The sequence below is a fragment of the Toxotes jaculatrix genome, chromosome 24, assembly GCF_017976425.1.
Source record: "Toxotes jaculatrix isolate fToxJac2 chromosome 24, fToxJac2.pri, whole genome shotgun sequence".
In the NCBI taxonomy this organism is placed as follows: domain Eukaryota; kingdom Metazoa; phylum Chordata; class Actinopteri; family Toxotidae; genus Toxotes; species Toxotes jaculatrix.
In genome coordinates this window covers 6,455,782-6,481,876 of record NC_054417.1, presented here as the reverse complement: position 1 = coordinate 6,481,876, position 26,095 = coordinate 6,455,782, and the positions used below count along the sequence as shown (strand labels likewise).

The window sequence follows — 26,095 nt, the reverse complement described above, 5'->3', positions numbered from 1 at the left end:
AGCACGCTGGTAGAGCACGGAGGCAGTTGCCTAGCGACGGTGACTGTAGAGCTGTATGGGGCAAGAGGGGAGGAGGGAGGGACAAGGCTGGGGTGCTGATGGTGGTGGTGGTAGTAGTAGGGGTGCTGGTGATGGTGGTGCAGGAGGAGGGGAGGGAGGAGGGGCACTAAGAGACCAGAGCCTGCAGCAGTACATAACCACTCAGCTACCGACTCCTTCAACGATACGCTGCCCTCCGTTGCCTAGAAACAGAATCCCCCCTCCGCTCTCCTCTCCCTCTCGCAGGTACACACTCGCCTTCTGAAAACACACACAGTCACACATTCACACACACACACTCTGGACTGGAACTTTTATAATACAATGCTACGTACAATATGACTGATTGGCAGCTTAAAATGCCAATCAGTAACCTAATCCATGGGATTAGCCCAAACTCAGCAACATAATCTGATTATGCTCTGTTACTTTTGGATTACTTTGCCTGTAAAACATATAATGTAGATTATAACGCTAAGTGGATTATTTCTTCTGATTTAAAGAATCAGGGTTTTGGACAGTGCTGTTGTTGAAAACCATTATTTATTCTGCACTATTTAATCAGATCCCCATTAGCGGACACTATTCACTCATTTCAGGCAAAAATGATGTGCAATCAAAATGCTTTTTCCCTTTAAATTTTTTTTTCTTTGCAGTAATGAAATAAGCAATTACATATTTCTCATCTGTAATCTGATAACTGGGTGTTTCCTGAGTCACTGTAATACCATTATGTGTAATCTGTTACTTCCGAATGCTCACACACACACACACACATATACACACATCCATACACTCACACACATGCACGCACTCGCTCCAGCCTCTCAGGTGCCAGTGCTGAAGTTAATTGCATTCCCTCCATTAGTTGGAGCTGAAAGAGGGCGTCCGGGTCTCAGAGGTCATTAGAGAAGCTCTTGGAGAACGTTTTACAGGCTCCTGCCCACAACTCTAGCACTGGTGATGAGCTCAGAGGGAGAGGACAAGAGAAACGGGTTACGAAACATAAATGATAGTTGGGAGAACTGATGGGGAAATAAATTATGTTAGGGAGAGGCATGAGAATGATGGACAAGTAGGGCTGAAAGTGGAGTGGTGGATCTTTCTCTGGATAGCCAATCTAGGAGATGTATCCGGAGACTGGGTGGACAAGTAGCAGGGATTTTAGTAGCTGGTGACAGCAAATGCCAGGCAACTAGTGGAGAAATTATTAAAATCATGTTTAATAGAAGACCTTCCATGAGATTTTGGAACCTGGCTGCAGGGATTTGCTCCCATTCAGCCGCAGGAACATTAGCAAGGTCCAACACTGATGCTGGGTGACGTGCAGTCGGTGTTCCAGTTTAATCTAAAGGTGTTGCATGGGGTTGAGGTCAGGACCCTGTGCAGGCCAGTTAAGTTCTTCCACACCAAACATAGGAAAACAAGACAGGGCCTTCCCCAAGGTACTGCCACAAAGTTGGAAGCTTAAAATTTAATTGTATGCAGTGTGATTTCCTTTAATTAGAACTAAGGCGGGTTGTCACAACAACGAAAAACAGCCCCAGTGCAAAAAAATGGCAAGGTCAGTACATACAAGCGTATGAATAGGGATGCCCACATACATTCTGTTATTAGGGGTGGTAAAAAGAGATCCTCTGTAATCCTATGAAGACCACAAATAAGGAAACAGCACAACAGTGGTAAGAAAAAAACTGCAGTTAGATATTTTCCTCATACCATTCAGCCCTTAGAGAGAGTGGCAAAAGAACAGAGCGATAAAATAAGAGCATGAGAGAGAGCCATGCATACACACATATATTACGAAAACAGTGATTTACAACGAAAGTGGGAGAGAGGGAGAAAGATTAGAAACATGGAAAAAGCGAGAGAGCAAGACGGATGAGAAGCAGGGAAAGAGAGAGGGAGAGGGAGAGAGAGAAGGCAGAATAACCCAACAGTCCTCGTGTTTTACCCGTTCCCTCACCCTGCCCAAAATCTAATTGTTCCATTCCTTATCTGCCATAAGCCTATTCACAAAAAGCTCTACAGGGCACTGTCATTTCAACTCAGCCCGTCTAATTCCAGATTAAATCGTAGCCTTTTCTCCGTCGGTAATTTATGGAAATAACAACTAAGAAAAAGAGGATTTGAGTAATGACATCTTTAAACTTGTCAGGATAATGGCTCACTGAATGGAGGAGCCCGTGGCACTGCTGTCTTTTTCTGAAGAGGGTCGCTCTACTGTACCTCCCCCATTCCTGTCTTCTGTCTTCGTCTACTCTTTGTTTCACTCCACGTCAGTCTCTCCTCTTCCTTTGCTTTTTCTTTAGCTTTTGTGTTTTCTTTTGTCATCTTATGTCGACATCCCCCCCTTTATGATTCCACCTTCCTGGTTTGAATAACAACACAGATGTTCTTTGGGAAGATGCTTTTATCCAAAGCACCTTAAGTGTCAATTATAAGCTCGTGGAGGAAGGGTTCCTCAAGGAAATGAGCCCTTTATGGTCCTATATGTAACATTATATGTCATTAAATCATTACCCTATCAATATTTAAATGTTACCGGATACTGAGAGAAAGGATGCCTCATTACCTTACAACTATAGTAGATTTCAAAGGTGATATTTAGATCTGACAAGGATCATCCTGAATTTTTTAGGCTAGTGTATTCATGTATTGTACAGTGCAGTGTAATTTTTTTTCTGTGCAATATGAGGACAATATCTTGAGCTCTCAGAACTTGGGATTTTCTAATATTTGACAAAATGACTGTTAATTGATAAGTTGAATTAAAAAATAATATATATATTTAAAAAAAAAAAAAAAAAAAAGAATCAAGGCATACCACGCTGGGCAAATCAGTGATCGCGTGTCTGTGCCCTTTGTTCCAGTCAGTCTGACACCTAAACCTGTGGTGTGCACCACCGAGGGTGTGATCACACGTATGCGTGTTTTCATCATCCTTAACATGCAGAAGTTGACAAGTTGACTTTCTTCAAATTCACACCCCTCAAAATACAAGCGAGCCTGCGCTAGTAAACAAGTCACATGTAGCATCTTTGTTGGACAGCTTCGGTGATCTGTCAACCAAACACTGGAGGGGTTTAGATGGTGGGGAGCAAGCAAATCTAATTTCTGTCACTGTAACTTCATTTAGCATGATGGACGCTGTTTGCTGTACCTCCATCAGTTAAAACATGTAAAGATACAGCTATATATTAGCATCAGTCCAGATGGCAGTCCACCACACATTTAATTTGTTATTCCAGGCTTTTCAGGCATGAGCCATAGCTGCCTATCAGGTGTCAATATTCATCTCATTATACCCCTGGATGCCTCTGTTGGGGGTGGGGGGGGGGTGGGGGGGGGGGGGGGGGGGGGAGGGTAGAGACATTCAGCCCACTTATTTCCACCATTGTTTAAAAGACATTGTTCTCACCTTCCTAAACAAACCAAAAGAGGAAACGTTCAAGACTTTAAATAAACACTGCAAACATGTTTGTTGTGAAAACAAACTGTAGGCAAAAGGTTGCTGAACCCTAAACCTGCTAATTAAAAACAGTAAATATAGACACTCTGATGGTTATCTCTCATGATCTGCCTCTATTAAATTATAATGCACTCTCATATTTGAAACATATTTCCATTGTCTTAAAATGATCTTATTACCACCTCTGCAAAATCAGACACCCTCAGTTTGAGAACCACTGACCTAGACTTATAGAACACATAGAGGACGGGAGGGCCTGAAATAAATCGGGGAAATGGCGGCCTATCCAGGTCAATCCATCCATCACTGTGCAGTTACTCAGACGGAGGACAGCTCCCCGACAGGGGTCTGAGTGGTTTGGGATTGAGATGGAAGAGCAGGAGAGTTATAGCTCCTGAACCCTCCCCCCTTTCCTTCTCGAGAAGAACCTTGACAAGGAGGACCTGTCCTGGTTTGGCACAGAGATGTATTTGGTAGAAAGAGTGGGATAAGAGAGGTGGGTTTTCTTAAATCATCACATTTTTATCTTACACAGTGATATTTCCATACGGCACAGAGGGGACCAGGGTTTAAGTCTGTTCCATGATTACAGAGCTGCTCCTTTTAACATTTCTTATCACTTGGTGCATTTTGTACGTGTTCCACAAATGTGAAGCAGGTGGATTTCCCTCAATTATCTCAAGTCAGGTTATCTAGGAACTCAGAAACCTGACCAGCTGGAAGGATGTGTGAATAAATGGATGACTGAATGGATGGGTGGTTATGTAGCGCTCATATAGACCACAGAGAGAGATAAAAAAGCTGATATCAGGCTACTCTGAAAACAGCCCACATTTTATATCTCTCTTACAGAAAAATGCTTACACAGTTTATTTCCCATCATAGACCAAAAGAATAATCCATAAGCAAACTGTCCCCCATGGTATGAATGTCTGATTCAGTTGCTGAGACTTTGAGAAAAACACTGGCAGAAGAAAATTGGAATAAGAAAAAACATCAAAGGTAAAAAAAAAACAAAAAACAAACAAAAAACCCCAAACTCTAGTCTAACTCTAGTCAAAGTCCAGCAAGCAGAGAAAGAATCTGCACACCAAACCAGCTCTTTCAGTCTCAGTTTCAGTTTCTATGCTCAGTACGGACATTGTAGCTGTACCCGCTTCACTGTGCAACAGTCATTTAGCTGCAGGATTGAGTCTTTTTAACCTGTCACCAACAATGAGTGTCAATCAGTTTCATTAGCAGCAGGTGTGTCAAGTAGCTGCCTCTGGTGAGAAAGGTGTCCTCAGAGCTGCTGTGATGAAAGTCTCTTTGAGCCACTTACTGACATTACACCTGAAGCGTGAACCAACTAATATGCTCATATTCACTAACTATATTTAGATCACATAACAATATGTGTCTATACAATTCCTATCCATTTACAAGCATACACATTCACACAAATAAATGTTACTTAAATTACTTTGAGCTGTGTGGGCAATTCCAAACAACTATATCACACCAGTCCTGAAGCTAAATGACTTTTGCACATCGAAGAGGCCTGTGCATTTTTTTTTTCACCTGTGCTGAAAATGCAAACTGAGGCATGAGAATGAAAAGGGCATTCTGACTGATTTTTGCTTGCAAAACCAAAATAGCTGAACCACTTCCTCTTCAAACAAAACAATTACTGACCCAATTACTTCTAGAAAATAGTCAATAATCTATTTGTTTGCAAATTTCTTCAGGCTTTTGACAAATACTCACCCGTGTGTGTCCTCTGATGAGCCTTTAGGTGGGAGCTCTTGGTGTACACCTTCCTGCAGCCATTGAACTGGCAACGGTGAATCCTCTTCTTGTTCTCTGGTAGCTCCCCAACCCCAATCACACATGCAGCCCCCTCATCTTCGTCCTTCATTCGTACAGGGAGGGCATGCCCCGCCACCAACCGGGCCGCACTAAGCCCCACCTTCCTGGCCACCAGCTTCAGGGTGAGCGTCCCATCAGCTGAGGCCGTCAGCGTCTGGTTGGGTTTGACGAGGTGACGGCCCAGTTCTGGTGATGACGGGGGTGTCAGGGAGGTGACGGCGCTCAGTTGGGCCTGATGGACTCCCTCCATCCCTTCTCCGTTTTCTAGCCCCTGGTTTTTGGGTTTGAGGTCCCTTTTCATTGCACCAGTGGAGGGGACGTTCTTCCTTGTCGGGCAGAGGATCACTGGAGGTGGGGTCGGGGGCTCAGGGAGGCTGGGCAGGCTGGGGAGCAGAGATTCTGTCAGCTCTTCCTCGCCATCCTCCTTTAGATAGGCCGGAGTTAGGAGGCCATCCAGGTCTTGGTCAAAGAGTTCAGACAGACGCTTGGGCTCCGTCTGCAGATAGCGTTCCAATTCTAGGCAGGTCTATAAGAGAGAAAGCAGGAGAAAAGACTCAATTGAGATTCAGCTCAGCCAAGTTCACGCATTTGGGCAACTGCACTGTAAAGAAAATGCACATCCTCACTCTTAAATCCCACTTGACCGTTTCAACAGCCATCAGATCATCTGATATGCCTTTACGCGCTGTGGAGAGAAAATCTGCATGGTGCCATCCACTCACCCAGGCAGGCAACTTAGCAGCTCTGCCAGCTGTCACATGCACACAGGCGCAGATAGTCTGCAAGACAGCCAGGATTACCTGGCAGCTCCAGCAAGACGGCTGATTACACACTGATTGATTGCAACCGCTGTAGCGTGGAACGAAAGCGAGGCGAGTGGATAGCAAGAGGAGAAGCCCTAAACTGCACACAACTCCTATCAAACAACATTTTATAGAGCTTTGACAAGCCATGTGTGCACCGGCTTCCACTGAGCCGAGATAGGAAGATTTATTCAGCTGTAGTTATGGTTTGCTTCATCCCTATTACTCCAAACACCTCTCCCCGCGGAGGGCAAATAAAAGACTGCATCCCCGATTTGTGTGAACTGGCATCCTGAGAAGTCTATTACTTTGCAACAAGCTGGGAAGGGTCTAAAAGGAGAGCCAGCGAGGGAAAGAGACGCTCCATGTCCAAGGATGAAGCTATTATGTTTGAATGGACGACACCAGTTTGATCCCAGGGATCGTTGTGTTGCGCTTGTAGCCACTAACCCGTTGTGACAGCTGAGATGGAGGCTAGCAGCTCCACTGGGCGCGTGCTACTCGCCACTTCATTTGTGTGTAAATAGGCTCTGACAGACAGAGTAGCTAGTTCCATTATCAGGAATAAGGTTGTACAGACTGAACACATCAGAGACATTTACAATCTTACAACACCCCCCCTTCCCTTGTTTGCACCTTCTAAAATTAAAACCGTGCATTTTTTTTTTCTTTTTGGGAGGGGGGTGGGGTCTGTTGCTAAGGGAGTGTGATTTCTCCTCAAAGTCGTCGTCTTCTTCCAGGAATAAAAAGGGATTTGGAGTTGTTTTTTGACTGTATTTGCATACTGACATCAAATTAAAAAGCTCGAGACCACATCTACAGTGAGAAGATAATGTGTTGCACCACCTCCCTCCACTGCACGCCTACATGCTTTTTTCCCCTTTTTTTTTTCCTGTGATGGCTTTAAAAAATAACTTCTTTCATGCACTATCTAAGAGGTCTCCACTGTTTCCTTGACGGCTCCGGACAGTGAATCATGAATTAAATGAGAGGCTTTTTTTTTTTTTTAATTCTTTCTTTCAGAGCACAATTAAATATTGAAGGCGTCGAGACATGATGAAGGGAATAGCATGCACTGCCCCATAAGGTACTGAAAAAAAACCCCAAAGCTGCTCTTTTCACAGTCTCTCGCACCCCCATTGCTCTCGCTCATTTTTGCCATTACCCTCCTCCTTCTGCCTCACCCGCTATTGATTCCCCAAAATCACTCTTTTTTTCTCCACCTTATTTTTTCCTCTTTTTCTTACTGTGGTCTCCTCCTCTCCCAAGGTGAGGACTAATTATCCACCAAAACCAGTCAGTTAAAGGGGACTTTATTCAGCAAAACGCTGAGAACTGCAAACCAAGGGGAGTGTGTGTGTGTGAGGTAGAGATAGTTCAAGGGAGCGGAAAAGAGGATAGAAACGGATAAGTGAGAGGGGGGCTGAGTGGAAGGTGAAGTAGAAGGAGGAGGAGCGTGATGGAGGGACAAGGTGAAGGAGGCTGGAGAGGAGAGAGGAGAGGGAGACAGAGCGAAGGAAGGTCTCGACTTCATTTTCTCCGTAGGGGGTGAATCCTTTTTGGAAGTGTGACATTTGGCGTAACAGGATCCTGTCAGCGGGCAAACCACGGGCCTCGTACACACACACACACACACACAGAAAAAGGTTCATGCACACTAAATGTTAGGTTACGACCCACGGTGATGCACTAGGATGTGCCCAGATGTCAGCTGCGACATGGCATGACGTGGAGTGTGTGTGCGTACATACAATCATACTGTACATGTGTGTGCATACAGAATATGGGATGTTTGACAAAGTAAGACGGATGAAAGAGGCTGCAGGTGAGGGGCTGGCAGGTGTGACAAGCTTATCGTGCACTCTTTCTCTCCATCCTTCTTTCCTCCCATCACTCCATCAAGGCCCTTCCCCCCTTTCCTTCCTCCCCCCTCCTCCCCCAGGTGGTGACATTAACATTGTTAGAGAGAAGGTCATGCAGTTGATCAGCAGTTCCTGTGTGTGTAGAGTAGTGTGGGTGTATGTACTCTATGTGGCTGCATGTAATTATGCTAGTTTGTGCATGTGTGTACACATAATTTTGCAAGTGCACGTGTATGTGTGAGTAGAATAATTATGCTACTCTGTGTGTGTAATTATGCAGCTCTTGTGTGTGTGTGTTAGTGTGAACACCTACGCACACGCATAAACACATCTATTTGCTGGTCTTGTGGGCTAAAGTGAACGTGCAACTTGCATCTGTGTTTGTGTAGGCAAGGAATCAAGAGCCAAAAAGCACTGCACAATAGCCAAGATAAAGGAGCGCGAGCGGTCCAAACTCTGTTTGGACAAACGCCGATCTGGAGAGCCAGCATGAACCAGCTCTGCACAAAGCCGGGGTCCATTTCCTAAAAGGCTTCTGGGATGATTCCTTCACAGGACCCAGGATAAGCTGAGACAAGCCAAAGGCTGTTCCAGAATCCCCACCTCCACCCCCAAACCTTAGAGAATTGCTTTGGTGGCAGAGGGTGGTGGGGTGACATGGGGATGTCCTCCAACTCAGATTCAAGCTTGCACATAGTCAAACTCTCCTGAGCAAGACAGTAAGTCATCATCAGCTGAAGGAGTGCTCTTCTGGACCCGTTCCAGTAAGCCATGACAGAGTGACAGTGAGCCAGCATGCACAGTAACAGGACCCTGAAACCGACAGCCTACAAATGCTGACTTTTTTTTTCTTTGAGTTCATCATTCAAGTATCAGAAAAGCTGCCTGAACTCCTAACATTACGGTTGGTTTTCAGCTGCAGGTTCAGGATGTGTCAGCTGTCAAGCATATTAAAAAAATACATGCATTTGAGTGGTTTGGCTGCACCTTGATAAAGACAATGCAAATAACAGCTCTACAACAAGGAAAGATCATTCAAATAATGAGAAAATCTGCCAAGGTGACTCCATTCATAGTCCATTCATCATTTAAATATTTTAAATAGGGTAATGTGCATGAGGAACATTTCCCTGCTCATACATAAATATGCATCTTCTTTGTAGAAGAATCACTTTGAAAATGATTGATAGAAAAGCACTTCTGTACATTAAAACATGGCAAAACCATAAACTCAGCCAGAGAAAAAAAGAGTAGGGTTAGGGTCAGGTCACAGTTTTTCAGCTGAGGTCAAATCACTTTAATCTTGTCCTCTGTACTCCCTGCCCTCTATGTGCCTTTTACCCCAGTAGAAGCACATAAATATTTTAACAATAAAATGCTTAAAAAGCCAATAAAAATGGAAAAGTGACCCACAGACAAATGCACTTTCTGTTCGTTTTTCTCCACAGACACAAAAACGAGCTCATGCGCAAACACACACACTGAATCATGCATGCAGAACACACCTCAGGTTAGTGAGGCTTAAAATACAGCAGGTGTGACAAATATCCGCTGATCATAAGACACGCTTCCTGCAAAGTCAAACAGGCTGAGAGCTGTGAACCAGTCCTGATTCATTCGCTTCTACTCTTCATTCTCTGACTTTCAAGTAAAAAGTAAAACAGTCTCTCTCTCTCTCTCTCTCTCTCTCACTCTCTCTCTCCCCGATCCTCTCCTCACTTCTCCTCTCCGTCTCACCCTCTCCTCCCCTCCTCCACGGGGCCCTTGGCCTGGCAGCTGATCCTCTCGCCACGTCACCTCCCTTCACATTTGGCCTGCGCCGAGCCGCCTGCCATCACCATCAAAGCACAGGCTGCCTCCCAACTGTTAGCACCCCGCTACGCCGCTAATAAAAAGCCTGGGTTATAAATATGAACAGAAGAGCATGCATAATGCCCTAAAGGAAGGCCCAAAACACCACTAAACAGATAAATGTAATGGGGTGGATACGGCTCATTAATTTTAGGATGATCGTGTTTAGTTTTTACAGATGCCGTGACAGAGACAAGGTGCTATGAATAATATCCAGAGCTGATGCTAGCAGGGTTGAAAAGGGCAGAACTATAAGGGGGCCCTGAGCTGGAGGGGGTGATGCAGCACTATTGTTGAGTGCACTGAGGTTTCGGGGGGGGTTCTGTCACATCTTTTCAGATATGACCCATGATTCCCTGTAGCACCATCCTTGCAGGGTTGCATGAGTCTGGCTTTTGCTTAGAATAGAGATTTAGATTATCGATATACTTTTTAAAGCACAGTAGAACAATACTGATGTTTTATTATTATTGTTATTATTTTGTGTAAAGTCACAGATATAGAATAAATATTACAGTGTCTTGGTAAAGGACTTTATGACAGTGGTCTTTTGAAAGTAATTTGTAAGGGGATTTGTTAAAGTAACAGTTTGACATTTTGGGGAATTTTTATTTTTATCTTTTATTTTATCTTAAATTATCATAAGGACTGGAAATGAGGAAATCTGACTAAATCTAAATCTGACTTTGTCCAAGCGAAGGCCTTCTAGATCTCACTGATTCACATTGACACAGTGTTTTTGTCTTCATGTTTTTTATACTTGTTAACTTTCTCATATTGTATTTTGCAGTGGCACTTTAGGTGGCTGTATATATTTGTGGTGTTGTCTTTTGATGCTTTCAAAAGAGAAAAACAGTGTTTGCCCAAAATGTGCTTTTGATTGTCATCGTCATCTTCCACAAATTGGAAAAAAAATTCCTTTTCAGCACCAACATGACATTTTGATTACTTGGTTCGACCATTTTTCATATCCAGCAGAAGTTTGATTACTCATTTTAAAAGTGAGTAACAGTCCTGTCATGGATGAATTAACACCAGCTCCTCTGCAGCTTTGCTTCTTTTCTTTTGTTGTTTCACATTCAGCTGACAGTCTGTTTATTGCTTGTTGCACGCTTTTATTTAAATCGCGCAACGTCATTGGTCACAGAAAATAAGAGGGCCTTGCTTTAATTCACACGGTGTGAATGCAATACCACTGCAATACCAGCTCTGATTAAAATCCTCCAGAGAAATGAATCATAGTTTTACAGGTAAGGCTGCACAACAATCACACCGGTTCTCACATCGACAGGAGAATCTAGCCTGCAATGAACCAGGTAACCTAATTGTCTTCTCCTTTTTATTCCCGTACTTTGGTGATTTCATTTTTACGACATGGTTTTACTTTACTGACTTTGTTTACGGCTGTTTGTAATTCCACAAACACACTTGGCACTTTTATCTAAAGAAAAGTTTGGGCAGGCATTTAATTCAGAGAGCCGTGTTACACGTAGTGTGTAGGTGCCCACATGTGTGCATGTCTATGTACGTGTGTGTCTTCTGCCATAGTGTGTTGTAGGGCCTATGTCCCTCATTGATCTGGTGAGCCGGGCCAAGCCATCACTTTGAGGTGACAGCTAAATGACCAGTATCCCTAGGCAGTGGCCATCTCGCCAGCAGCCTTTGTGTGTTTGTGTGTGCGTGTTTGCGTCGCAGTGGCCTAATCGATACGAAATGATACCGTGCAGGAGCTCATCAGCGGTGGCCATCGCAGCTGACAGAGACGGTAATCTATAGCTTCACTGAGCAATACTTACACAGCACCCCCCGACCCATACGCACGCACACAAAATCTCCAGAAACCACCCCCACCCACCTAAGCTCCCCTTCAGGGTTTTTGCTCCTTCCCGTGCACTCGCTAAGAGCTCCGGCCCCCAGATTTCAGACTCCTTGGAGAGTAGCATGGCGTCATCGGCGGATCCCAGTCGAGCGGGGGAACCTGCCTACGGGGCCAGGGGGAGGAGAAGGGTGGGGAGCGGGTGGGGAGATAATACTTCATTTTCCCCGACACTGATCTGAATAGCAGAGCGCCCTCGCGTCGCCCTGTTATTCTCAATGGAAAGAGCAGCAGGGGGTGCAGTGTTTGGCCAGGAGGGATCTTAGAGCTCCTGACGCCCGACGGGGCTCCGGAGCAACCGAGCAAAACAGAGATGGAAGGAGTAGAGACACAAAGAGGAAAAAAGCTAGAGGGGAAAGACAAAGATAATTTATTTGCCTTGCCAGAGAGAAGAAAAAGACAGACAGATGAAAGATGAAGAAACAGGCCTCTATACAAGCTATGCAAAGAATTACATTTCAGAGAGGGGAGGAGCGGAAAGTTTGAGGTGAGTGTAAGAGGTGAAGGATGAAGCCACAGCATCTTCCCACCTGCAGATGCATCAGCAAAAAAAAATTACGTAGCAGATTAGGAGGGAAAGAAAGAGAGGGAAAGATATGAAGCTTGAAAAGCCACAGACAGGAGACTGGAGTCCTCCTCCTCATCGACTAACAGCTCCATCTCTCCAGGCAGCCGAGCCTCACCTAGCTTCAGATAACATGCCACGGAAACAGCTTAATTACACACACGGCCTTATCAGACAACATTAGGCTCACAGTAATAATCAGAGCCGTCGTCAGCTCCTCCGTCAAAGCCTGGCAATGCAGCACCTTGAGGCAGTTTTACACAGTGTGGGCTTCAAGCTGATAACAGACACTGCCAGTTGTTAAATCACAATTTGCTGACGGAGTTTGGGGGAATAATGCACAATTGGTTGTAAACCTGACACCTCCTCTACACACAGTCAATTTTTGTTTGGATGGGTGCACTAATAGACAGGATGGGTACTTGAAACAGCATTCAGGCAGCACATTCAATTTTGTTTTGCTGGACTTAGTGCTTAGATTTAGACTTTATTTCAATATTCAGTCTTTAGCGTTTTGCTCTCGGGCACATTAAGTGTTTCTCTTACAGAACAGTGAGAGTATGAGGTTCAGTTTCCGTGTTTTCAGGAAAGACATCTCCACACTAAACCCTCAGTTACTGGTGGTTTACCTGACACATGTATATGTGTGATGGGGGACCTTCAAAGCACCTTTCATCTAGCAGGAAAGCCACAATGATGGAGCAGTGAGAGCTTAGAAACCTGGTGACCTCTGCTTAATGGAGCAGAAAGACATTTCCCATTGCTTTCCCCGAGCAGACACAACAGAAACCACACATCCACATCATCCCGACACCAGGGACGCTCTGTCTTCCTATAACACAACGTGGATGCCAATATGAAGAGCTCATGGATAGGAAGCCCAAAGAAATAGAAATATTTCCATGACAACTACCTACTAAGGAAGCTTTTATTATAGGATTGAAGCCCCATGGGCTAAAATGTATATCTCTAGGTTTTGTATGTTGGTTGGACAAAATCTAAAGCAATCTGAAGACGTGTTTTTCATGTTTTAATCCAAACAGAAATAACTAATAATGACATAATGAAAGTAAACATCTGTTGCAGCCCTGCATGTTTTGATAAGCTAGAACCAAACTACAGACGCATTTAGGACAAATATTAGAGCGGTATCGATCGTCTCATCGCATCGCAACACAAGAAAGAGAAAAGATGTAATTGTATTTCATATCCTCGCAAAGTGTAAACAGCATGTGGCCAGTTGACATATGACTATCTGTGTTCTCAGCACACATATTTGCCACAGTACTTTTGCACTACGATAAACATCTGCTGTCACATGTGGATAATCCATCTTTCCACACAAACAAAGCTTCACATGTATCCTCTAAATGCTGAAAGTAGCTTGAGAAGTAAACAGATTGAACTCATGAAGATCTGCTGACCTTGAGAGTGAAGCAGACATTATTAAGAGGTCTTAGTCTCCCGATACAACAAGTGTACTGCATATGAAGACCTCTGCTGCTCCATCTAAATAGCTTGTGACAAAGTGTGGAAAATGTCTTTGTTCTGGTGTTAAGCCGAGGACAGGAGAGGTGAGGGTGAAATAGGATAGAGAAGAGAGGAGAAGAGAGGATGCACCTTTAGACTGAAGAGGATGAATGATGGAGAGGAGGATGAGATTGGAGAGAAGAGGAGAATAGCAGGGCATGTAGGATGGGTGGTGGTGGTGGTGGTGGTTGGGGGGGGTTATAATCCCAGCGAATAGAGCAGTGTTGCACTCGCTGGGGAGGGGAACTCTGTCTCTCTTTAACTGGATTTGGGTGAGCTCCTGTTTATCGGCCTATGAGTCGCCAAGCGCTCGCTCTCAGCTGTCAAAACCATCCTAATCTAATCAGGAGACATTTCAGCCATTTGCTTTTAACACAGAGTGCATATCGGACATGTTTGTGTGCTCGTGTGTGTGCGTACGGGCCAGAACGTGTACAAGCGTGCGGGTGCTTTGATAGAGGGGGTCGGCGACAACAGTGGCTTTACACCGGGGTTAGCAGCTTGCAGCAGGATTTGGGGAGTCTGTGCTCCGGATGTGGGGACCCCATTGTGTGCGGCAGGCTGGCTAATCTTCATTACCGCACACAATGACGGGGCAAGAGAATGGGGCCTTGGCTGGAAAAGGCACGGAGAAACAAAAGAGTGGCGAGCAGCGAAAGAGAAAGAGAGAGGGGAGGAGGGCCGAAAATAACAGAGGGGAGAGGGGAGAGGGAAGAGATAAAGGGAACAGTGAAGCGGAAAAACTCTGCTTCCTCCTCATACAGTGCCAGTCAGAGAGGGCCGTTCAGTACCCCAATCACGTCCACAAACCGTGAAGTGCAACTGTGGGCGCCTTGCCCGTGCTGATAAGAGCCAAAATGGTTCATTCTTACATGCTTCTTGACGACTGAATAAAAAGCCACCTTTTTTTTTTTTGCCAGTCATCTTGTCTGTGTTTACCCTGCTTTTGCCGTGCAGGTGTTGTGTAACATTTAGCTGGTCTGTTTCAGGCTTTGTCACTCATTACAACACCAGACCTCAGGGTTCGCTAAGAAGCAGAGGGGGAAGGAGGTGTGTGCTAGTTACGAGTAAGAATGAGCAGCGAAAGCAGGTCAGTGGCACAGTCTCGCAAGGCCAAGGTGGATTAGCTCAGGGTCGTAGACGTGTTGGAGTGTGTGTTCGTGGGGAACCTGTGCAGTTATGCAAGAGTGTGTACATCCTGTTGACTTTATGTGTATCCGAGACCGTGCAAACAGGAGGTGGGGCGCTGTCGTTCCATCTTTATTCCCGCGGCAATGCTTTCAAAACAAACCTGAGCGACAAAGATTAGCCCAAGCTGCTTAAAATATTGAAAGACGTCTCTTTGCCACCGCTACTGCTGTGGGCTCTCCTCCAAGAGATAGGGTAGAAAAAGAGAGAGCGCATGTGAGTTTAGGTTGTATGAGGATGGGCGGAGGCAGCGTGGCAGACTGAACTCGTTCACCCTGCAGTGCAGGGTGGCTGGTTTTTCATCGGGAAGCGCAAGTGGAGTGCAAGGACTTTTCACCCCAATTTCATCCTGACAATGTAAGGCTGCTCAGCAGAGAGGGCAAGAGGGCGGTTAGATGCACTAAGAAAGGCGTTAGGAACTCATTGACTTTGGCCTTTAGATCTATGTGTGCTGGTGTGAGAGTGTGTGTGTGTGCTTTGACTGCTGTCCGACAAGCAGAGCATTCAGATTGAAAATGTGGGTGATAACAGGGCATAGACTAAAGCCCAGAATAAGAACTAAATTAATATTTGGGGTTAAACTGTAATGTGTTTTCAATTAACAGGAGGTCATGACAGTTACGGTGAAACGTGTGCAACATAGGAACAAGTGCATGTGTTTGCGTACATAAAGACGCACACACATACAGTATACACACCACCTGCTCCGCTGAATATTCAAGAGAAAACTGCCACTTCCCTTCCACACACAGGTATAAACACACACACATAAACCCAATAAACTCTGTGTCTGCGAAGCTCTATGAAGCTTTCTTGCTCAAACACACACACACACACACACACACACACACACACACGTACAGCAATGAAAATTATTGATGTGCTCTCTTATAAAACAGTGGCTGCTCCCTGAAGTATTCCTGGCAACATCACAGGCTGAAAATAGCTGCCGACCCAAATAACTTTCCCCGCCGGAACAGAGACAGAGCCAGACCACAGCCACCGGCGACTGGCTTTACTAATTGGCATCATTTTACAATGAAATAATATCTGGGGCAATAGACTGAATAACACATAGCAGTAAACTGGAGAGCAGGAGGATGTGCTGTCTAGCCACACAAATGCTTGCAGAGGCGAGTGATTTGAGAAAGGGAGGGCTAGGGGGGAGGACGGGGATGCCTTCGTTCTTGTTAGCATAAGTTATCAAATTCTCTTCCCTGAAAATACGCAAGGGGGAATTGGGTAGTGAAACATTTATGTGACACCATCAGTTTAGTTAAAAGATGGAGAAAACATCTACACCAGGGGTTGTTAAATGTTTTTTTTTGAGCCATAAACTGGTACTTGATAAGATCCCCACACAGTTTGTTTTTATTGATTTGGCAATGAATAACAATAATAATTTAATGCACTTAACATGGGGGGATAATCGAAAAATCTATGAATAGATGTGGATTCTCTTGCTGGAAGAAGTTATAGTAAATACAATTATAACTATAAATAACTCACTTCTTGTTTTTAGGACTCAGTTATGAACAAAAATGACTTGACAGGGAGATTGTACACGCAGGTGATCATCTTTTACCTCCCTAATATTTCACTTTCCAGGGAAAAAGTAAATAATTTTTGCACCCAGAGTTGTTTGAAATGGCCAACTGTCTTTGCCCAAGGCTCTGCACTTGCGCCAGCCCACAAGACACCACCCAAACTCCCTGTTTAGACCAAAATATCAAAACCACCAACACTCTAAAGCACATGACGTGAAATGATCACATGCACTCACATGCAAGTAGATTCAGGGATCCAGAGAGGGAGGAAGGCATAAACACAGATGTCTTTTGGCAGCCCAAATCTTAATTAGCACCAGGAGATTCATCTAATCAAAGGGTTGCCAGCCCGTCATTAAGGCTAAAACACACACTGCTCCCCTCACATACCAGAACAGAACAATGGGAAACAGAGGTACGCTGTCACGCTGATGAATGGCTCTTCCCACAGGTCTCATTAAATCACAGAAGGGCACTTCCCAGGCCGTTCGAAGAGTTAAGCAGGGTGCAAAATCTTCTCACCCACTCTGTCTGTCTACTTCGACACTTACAGCCTATTTTTTTTTCCAAAGGTGCATGTCAAAATAATATATTTCATATTGAGAAACTACACTTTCACGCTTTGACATGTAGGCTAATCCCAATTCAAGCTGAATCTGCCTGGTTTTGAGGATACAAGTCGTATCTTATTCAGACAACTCAACCCTGCAGGGGCTAGGAATGACTGAGACTACATGACATATCCAGTTGGCTGGAGACATCAGTGTCTGTAGGGTAATTTGGGACCCAGTTTAATCTTCCAGTGAATTTAGCATCAGCTGCTGATAACAAGCATCCTTCATGTTGTTTTTAACCACCCATCTATAATAGTAATATTTTGTGAAATATAACATAGTGTGTATATCCAAGTCAGTCTATCAGAGGCTGGACCTCCAAGAAATAAGGTTCTGATTTTTGGTCATTTGACTAATTGCAAATTTCACCTGGTAATTTGCACAATTAAAATGAGCTCTACATTATGACCTCATACTGTGGCCCTGTCTTGTAGAAGAATCCTAGAAGCAAACAAAACGAGGAGAAGGAGACAGGAATGCAGAGAGATAAACGTAGGAAAGAGGATGAGGAATCTTTGGAGAAAAGAAGGATGGACGGATGCAGAGAGGTACACACGGAAGGAGGAGAAAGGTCCTGTCTCACTGGCCAACCAGCCGGACAGCTTTGGAGCAGCGAGCCATAGCAGGTGGAAAAATACCACCGGCTTTGCATGTTGGACAACCGCAGCTGAGCGTTGAGGCTGGCATGCAAAGCGTATACACACGTGACTGCAATGACTCACTAACGACGACACACACACTTTCTGGCGCTGACATAATACAGCTGAAATTCAAGCACACGGCCCTTCCCGAAGCCAATAACTGGCATTGTTGCGTCTTTACTGGAATCTCTGAATGCAACCTCAGGCCAAGATAATATCCTCTTACAAAAGTACACACTCTCCCAGAAAGTCAACAAGGCCTGCTCTGACGACTCAGCTGTGATCTTCACCAACGACTGTCTTGCTTTATAAACTATCCAACCCGTTTCAGAGCGCGGCACGTCCTTGTGGCTGTCACCACCAAGAGCTTAGGGCAGTGATTGATGATTGGCTTCAGATGACAACAACAAGCAGCGGTGTTTACTCAGGGCAAATTGCCCTTGTCTCTCTCCCCCTTCCATCCTTCTCCCCCATTCTCTCGTTCAATCTTTGGAGAGAGATGGTCCGCATGGCTGGATCTCTGGTTTCTGGATGGCTAGGAGTCCCTTGGGGTGGGATTAGCCTCCCAGACTGACAGCTTAACAAACAAATAGGCCAAAGCTCGTCTTCCTGCTTGCCAAGGCTGCCTAGCAACAGGTAGAGAGGAAGATGGGATGTAACGCTTGGTATGTCCAATGGTGGCTATAAAATGCCTGGACATAGTGTGAATATGTGGCCATAACCAAAGCCAATGGATTTACAAATATGTGAGCAGGCTGGAAGATTAAATATGGGCATAAGGGAGAAAGTAATCAAGACGGCCAAGTATTACTCAGAGTCTTTACATAGTCAAGGCCGTTTTGCATAGAGTGATTCATGGTGACTGCTTTACATACCATTTAAAACGCATCACTGCATGAAACAATACACAAATCCAATACGTTGAACTATTCATTTAAACTTGTGGATTTTTAGACTGTAGATTTGATCCACTTAAGAAGGCCAAGGCTATAGTCTTGTCTGTCTCCTGTCCACTGACAGTTCATCTACTTGTCATAACAGGCACAGCTGATGTTGGAGCGGCTCACAGATGTGTGTTCACTGTCATCTTGTCCTTTTTGTGGTGGAAAAATGATCTTAAATTAGATGTAAATACTTTTCATACAACAAATTTTTCAGCAATTTTTTCTTCATGTCTCTTATTCATGTCATGCTCTGTATAAAAGGGCCTTTATTCAGCATTGTGCCAAATTTTGATTGCATAACTCTCCTGAGTTCAACTCTTTGCAGAGAGACTGACTTTAAATAGGGGTTAGAGCAGGGCAAATCAAACAAGGCAGCTGTGACTTCGTCAAAACTGTCTTCTCAGAATTTGTCAAAGAGAAAGAGAGAGAGCGAGAGAGAGAGAGCAAGAGAAAGTCTGGAGATAAAGAGAGAGAGAGAGAGAGAGAGAGACAGAGTCGGTAGTGATTCCAAAGCATAAAATGAGTCCCTGAGACTTCTCTTCCTTCTCTTCCTTTCTCTTATCTCCCTGTGGTTGCCAAGCCGGATGGCAGAAGCGAAGCATGTCGGATCACTGTAAGGTGCTGTAACGGCTTCCCGATTTCGCCTCAAATGATGTGAAAGTCATTGCCAAGCCATGTGTGCTGGTGTGAGGCGAAAAAAATGACTGGCTCCTCTTCTCACTGTTAATCAAACCTGGGGTGGCAGAGCGTTTCACAGACGGAAGCCATACATAAAGATGTGCTTGTTCACCAGGCTCCCTCTCCCTCCCCCGTCCTCTCCTTGCCTCCCTCTCGCTGCCTTTTTCTCCTACACCACCTCCTCTGCCTCTCACCCTTTTACCTCCCTCTCTGATGGGCCAGTCACCAAAGCATCAGACAAATGAACACTTCCTCTGCCGTCCTCTCTTTCATCAGCGCTTCCCACCTTTTCATCAACGCCCATAAAGCAGTAGCAGGCACCTATCACTGGCAATCGCCTCTCAGCTGCCTGAGTGATGAGACAGAGGTGGCAGAGTTCACTAAGCGCTCTTATGGCAGAATGGATGTTACTGGGTCAGAGGGTCACTCGCACATCTCATTACACAACATACACAGACACACAAACCTGTGCACCTGCATGTGGCGGTGTGTGCATACACAGAAAATACACACTGATCTCAAGAGAGCATCCTGTAGAATGAAAGTCAAATAATGAAACTGTGAGCTTGCACGTAACAGCGTACACTTAAACCCGAGCATGTGCATGCCAGGATACATGCATGTAGCAGAGATAAATAACTTCAGAGATGTTCTAACCTCTAGAGACTAAATAAAGTAAAATAACAACTTAAGGGCATTCATATGTGAAATACTGAGCTCCTAGAAAACAAGCACTGGCTTGTTAACATAGCTGCTGCTGCTGCTCAGGAGAAGAATTGGGTTTTTGCAGTTGTAACTCATTTATCTGTTTATCCTAATTTGGTGAATTACAACCTCTTTTACTACAGTGTTTTCCCCCCATAAACAGATGAGTATCTTTTCTTAGAATCAATGCATTGAGTAATAACCTTGTGTCCAAGAACACTTAAAAGCGTCAAGCAGAGATAGATGCTGCACCGTGCACCAGCGCACAAAGGCTTCCTTTCATGCCTCAGTGCATCACAGGCCAAGTCATGTCAAATAGATTCTACGTGGCATCCATCTTCAAGATCTTCTGACTGCAGTCAGGTTAGAGGTGAGCAAAACAACGCTGCGAGAAATCAATTTCATATTAGACATCTGAGCGTCATGAGGGAGCACGGGCTCGTTGGAATACTTTGAGGAATGTCAGGAAATTAAGTGAAGAGAGAGCCGGCGAACTCTTAGAAATGGCTCTGCTGTCCCATCTAGGGTGATACTGCAACACTACTCTCCTACCTTCCATCGCATGTTGACATGCTTTGTGCAAATGGGACCAGACGTCAGTTAAACTAAAAGGGAATTAACTAAATTTTTCTTTGGAGGGTGTCCAAACTTGATTTCAGGAGTTCCATGTCTCATACTTACAGTTGATGTGACATTTTAATAAAGCCACAGGCGTGGAACGGAGACACTACCAGGAGCTCTTTCGAGACAAATAAGATTAAGTCCCAGTTTGCCCTTCCTCCTCCTGCTTGCAGAATACTGAGCTGTGCCTGTTACGGGATTGATTTAATTTTAATTTGCATAAAATTACATCAAATAGCAGCCGGTAAAAGGTCACACAGAAGATATGGAGAATGTTTCCAAACCAGTTCATTTATTTTCCCTTCCTTAACTCATTCATCCTCATTGCCGGCGTTCCACAAACCAAAGAAGAGCGACTTGGGGAACGTTGTTACCTGGCAGCCACAGTCTTACAACAGAACTGAGCACCACGTGGGGAAAACGCACAAGTCCTGAGCTTACACAACAGCCCTGCAGAGATCAAAAATCCATACTGTGCTAATTCTATAAGAGGAAAGCGGGAAAACAAGAGGAGGAGAGCGAGAGAAAAGAGGAACGAGGGATGGAGGAAGACGCCGACAAGAAGGTGGGGGCCAGTTGGCTGCGCTCCCCGGCATGCCTGCTGTGTGTGAGAAAGCAGCTGTGGCCTACTGAGGATTACATAACATACTGAGACACATACGCACAGGCGTGCACGTACACAGACACACACACGGCTGCGTATGGATATTTACAGTTTTGCTACCGATTCTCGGCTCTATCTTTTATCACTTCTTCCTCTTTCTTTCTTTCTGTCCTTATCATGATCTGTAAAGAGGCTGACACAGGGGTCACAACGCTGATGTGTCTCTCTGGTCCTGACCACAACTTTAACAGCCCAGTGAGGAGCGACTTTTCTCTTGGAGGCCTCAGCCAAAATACAAAATAACCCTCTTCTTCTATGACTGTCTATCTGTGTGTGCTCGTCACTCCGGGGGGGGGGGGGGGGGGGGTTCAAGCCCACCGGACTGTGAAATGCGAAACCCTGCAGCGGGGAGAATGTGCGTGCTTGGCAACTTCCCCCCACCTCTACGCTCAGCCCTCTGCTCCCTGATGGAGCTGCCACTGCCACCGCCGCCGCCACTGCCTGGCAAATGTGCGTGTTATGGAGTCGCGCGAAAAAAAGCAGATGTAAGTGGATGCATCTGAGCACGCGGGGTTTGCATATGGAGGTCGCGCCGGAGCGCCCTGCTGCTACTTCCACATTTAGAAACACCAGAGCCACATACAATCTGTCCGCATCCACATATAGAAGCCCATAATGCACTGTGAAGCAACATACAGACATTTCGCTTGGGTAGGCATCAGGCACTCAGTACACATGTCTGTGTGTGTGTGTGCTGAACCCCTAAGGGATAATATATGTGTGGGAGGGTATGGAGTGTGTCCCGAGGTCAGTGACAGACAGCCATTTGTGGTGTCCTGTTACGTCCTACCCATCAGGGTCAAGTGTTGTGGATGAGGGCACATCATCAGCCGAACCTGAAGGCGGTTGAAAAATCCATCGCGTCAGGCTGAAATTCAATCCAGATGTTTTGTCTTTTTTTTTTAATTCCGAAGATGCTGATAAATGTTTGACAGTAAAGCCAAACGAGGCTTTATCAGAGCGAGTGCCAGTTTACAAAAGACCATAACAAGCAATGGAAATTGCAGCCAAGATAACAAGCCATTTCTGTTGGTATAAAGATGCAAAATAACACATGTACTCTTTGCTTTGAAGAAAAGTGGGTTCCACAAATAATGAGTAAGTTCTGATCAGCTCTGCTTGTACCATATCCAGCTCGGCCCTGCTGTTTGTTCCATCTCTGAACAACCAACTGTACTGGGATTTGGAAGCGAGACAGTGCAGTTCAGTTTGGCACCATTAGGTTCAATAATGGAACAAATAGCAGCCTCAAATGTACCATCTGCAGACCTCCAAAACACTTTCCTCCTTTTCTACTCCCCATCCTCCTATAACCGCCTGAATCATGCCTCACAGACACCAACAGGGGACACAGTCTTCATTCTTGCCATCACAACTCAGGGAGCCATTTAGGGGCCGACTACAACGGCCTCCTATCTCACCATCAGACCCGATAAAAGCATCAAATTCTAAATTGTGCCTGGAATACAGAGGGGATTGCTCAAACTGCGGGTCCTCGGCTGGAGACGGAGCTTTTAAGACGAGCCACAACTCATAATTCCTGCATTCAGGAGGGCCCGGTGGCATCCTCGTGTCACTACAATGAATACAAGGCTCGCTTTGCCAAGAACGTGTCTGCGCTGTGTGAGGAGAGGGGGTTTCAAAGTGTGGGGCAAGTCATAATCCTCATGCTCAGAAGGACACAATGCAATCTTCTTACCCCAAAGAAGTTTCCAAAAAAAAAAAAACCCTCGCTGATATTTACTCCAGTGTCTTGTAAGGGTACACAAGGCCTCAAATGCTTTGAGTTAAAGCCAGTTAAATGGATGATAAAGTGTTTTTATATATTTCCCCACGTTTTGGTAAAAAAATAAAATATATAAATGGATACAGACTATACAGCTGCAAAATGAGCAGATATCTGCTTAGTCAAAAGGAATTAAACTAAAGCCTCTGCATTTTAGAGAGGACTCTTAGACTTGTTGATGGTTTTCTTTAACTCCAAAATGGACGCAGCGGCAGGGAGAATAAGCTGCAGACAGTCAATCCAGTCAAAGAAAACTGACATTTCCAGTCTCCACAGATAAGAGCTTTCCCAGCCTTTTGCCTACACATGCAGCTCCCTCTCTCTTCCATTTGCATTAGGTATTGATTTTGATATGCAGGCTGTGGGTGAGAAACTGGAGAGAGACATGCACTGCATATGGTACACGTAGGCCCATGCAATTTAAAATCCACTGTCAGTGAAGGCAGGGAGTTGGAGACTTGTTATGAAAAGACGCGTCGGTGGCTAACAGTAGGATGCCAATTAGGCTGCTTGGCCACAACGAATGGATCCGTGGTCACGCACCGGTTTCTCTCTCTCTCTCTCTCTCTCTCTCTCTCTCTCTCCATCTCTCCCCCTGTCACTCCCGCTCTCCCTCCCCCTTACGCATGGAGCAGAGAAGTGGGGAAAAGCTGAAGCTCCTATTGCATGAGCAATACCGGCATCAAATTTCCATGCAATGATTTTTTTTTTTTTTTTTTTTTTTTTGCCTGGTCAGTCAAGTGCAGCATGGAAAGCATCATCACCACCAGCAGCAGCAATGCAGGTGGGCCGACGACTGCATGGCCTTTATTTGGGCTCAAGTACGAAAAAAAAGCAAAGTAGGTGGGTTGTTTAGTGAGACATGGTTCTCCTATATGCATGAAAACTGCATCTAAAAAGATAAATAGGAAGGTTTGGGTATGAAACCCGGATTTGTTAAATAAGAGGCACAGATTTTAATTATTTTACACCAGAACATGTTTTAAAATACAGTATTTCTACAAGTAGCAGTAACATTTGTAACAGTAAAAATGTCTGGACATTTCACAGAGCCATGACTGACCCAAACACGGGCATTAAAATTCACTTTCCACCTGTGTATTTTTGGACTGATATGAACAGAAAAGATTTATGTGATACTGTGGAGTATGAGAGCAGTAATGGCCGTGTGAAGTGCCGGTGCGTCTCCCCAAGCATCCATCACCATGTGGTCGCGTGGATCCCCGTGCTTTTCTCTCAGTATTCATCCGCTGGAGTTGGATGAAGGAAGTGTGTGTGTGTGTGTGTGTGTGTGTGTGTGTGTGTGTGTGAGGGGGTGTTGGAAACGAACATGCAGATGACAGTTATTCTTTTCCTACACTGCCTTCGCACATTTTTTCACCAGTGCATTTAAAGATGGTACAAAGCCAGACATGTTAGGATATCTATTATAAATAAGAGAAGGGACTTCTCTCCATGCAGGGGGGTTCACAACTCAGTAATATGAGGGATGCAGATGTATTATTCACGACCATTTCAGTCCCCGTTATGGGATTCGGATCTTCATCTTCCCAAATCGCATTTGACAGCTTTATTACGCGCCGGCGTGCGTTCGCATCTTATCCACTTTGCCATCTCTCGGAAAATTGTCAGATATGTGTGTGATTGGTGAGAATATCACCTCCTCATTTCTCCCTGAACTCCACACATCCACGCTTTGGGGGAAAAGTTGACGCCCGCACCCCGAGCGCATGTGATCACTAATCAGCGCGAGGAATGTTCGGTTAAAAGCTCTGTAATTAGGGTGATGTACAGCGGCTGGGATTGAAAGTTGAGACGTACCTGCTGCCAGTTTTCCTCCAGCGACGGCATGGCAGAGAAGTAGCCGGTGTCGTGAACGAGCTGAAGTTCCTGAAAGATACTGTGGTTCGCCAAGACATCCATGCTGACGCTCGGTGATGGAAAACAAGAATGATCCACAAGAAATATGCCTCCTTTCTTGGCTGTGTCAGACCTCTACATCCACTTCTTTCATATTAGTCCATAAGAGGAGATTAACTGCTCGGTGTGGCGGCTGGAAATATGGCGGTTAGGGTCCCTGCACCTGAGCGCATTATCGGAATCGGTGCGTAAAAGAGACTTGAGGTGATGGAGGCTCCATGCGTATCCGTGTTGCCAAAATAGACACTGATAGGGAGCCAAAGCAGGGGAGGGGCTTGTTAAACGAAGGGGCGTTGTTTGGTTTGTCATTCAACTCCCCTGTTTTTCCATTTAAGGCAAATGGGCGGTTGAGGAGTTATTAGTGCGGAGTTGGAGCATGGAGAGGCGGGGTTAGACGCATGCAGCGGGCGGGATTGGCTCCTGTGCCACGTCACTCACGCCAAATATGGGCTCGATAGGTGAGCTATTTATGGATGGGTATATTAGATTTGGAAAAAGGTCTGAAAGGCTAGTCTGAGAGGAGATGCCATGGTGTAAACATCATGTGCTCACAAACAGGAGCTGGAAACGGTATCAGTAGGCTTCTATATTGTTCCACTGTGTAAATATTTAATTACAATAAGAGGCAAGATGAGGCACTAGGCTATAGGAAAAATTCATCCCTCTAAAGGGACTCACAGTATGCTCTAATAATGAGTTTACATTAAACTTATCATACTTAATGCTGATTTAATGTCCTATAACATCACCATAATAAATATTTATTGTGTTTATGGCATTTTTTTAATGTCATAGCAGCACTATAATCCTATAAGTACTTCCTTGCAAGGTGTTCACCAAGGTTAAAAGAGTAAAATTTTCATCTTAACATGTGACAGGCAAGAGGCTTATTATACTGACCCACATTGATAAAAATCAGCCTCAGCACTTCCTCTATGCAG

The 26,095-nt window shown here is 44.9% G+C and overlaps 1 protein-coding gene across 1 annotated transcript in view; it reads right to left on the bottom strand.

Annotated features, from left to right (window-relative positions):
* Positions 1-25,318, bottom strand: part of klf7a (Kruppel-like factor 7a) — a 34,888-nt gene extending 9,570 nt beyond the window's left edge. Inside the window, exons 1-2 of the mRNA XM_041032787.1 lie at positions 25,056-25,318; positions 5,258-5,885 (exon numbers count right to left, since the gene is read on the bottom strand). Of these exons, the coding sequence (XP_040888721.1) occupies positions 5,258-5,885; positions 25,056-25,157 (730 nt within the window). The 5' untranslated portion in view covers positions 25,158-25,318. The remainder of the gene's footprint in view (positions 1-5,257; positions 5,886-25,055) is intronic.
* Positions 25,319-26,095: the final 777 nt, after the last annotated feature.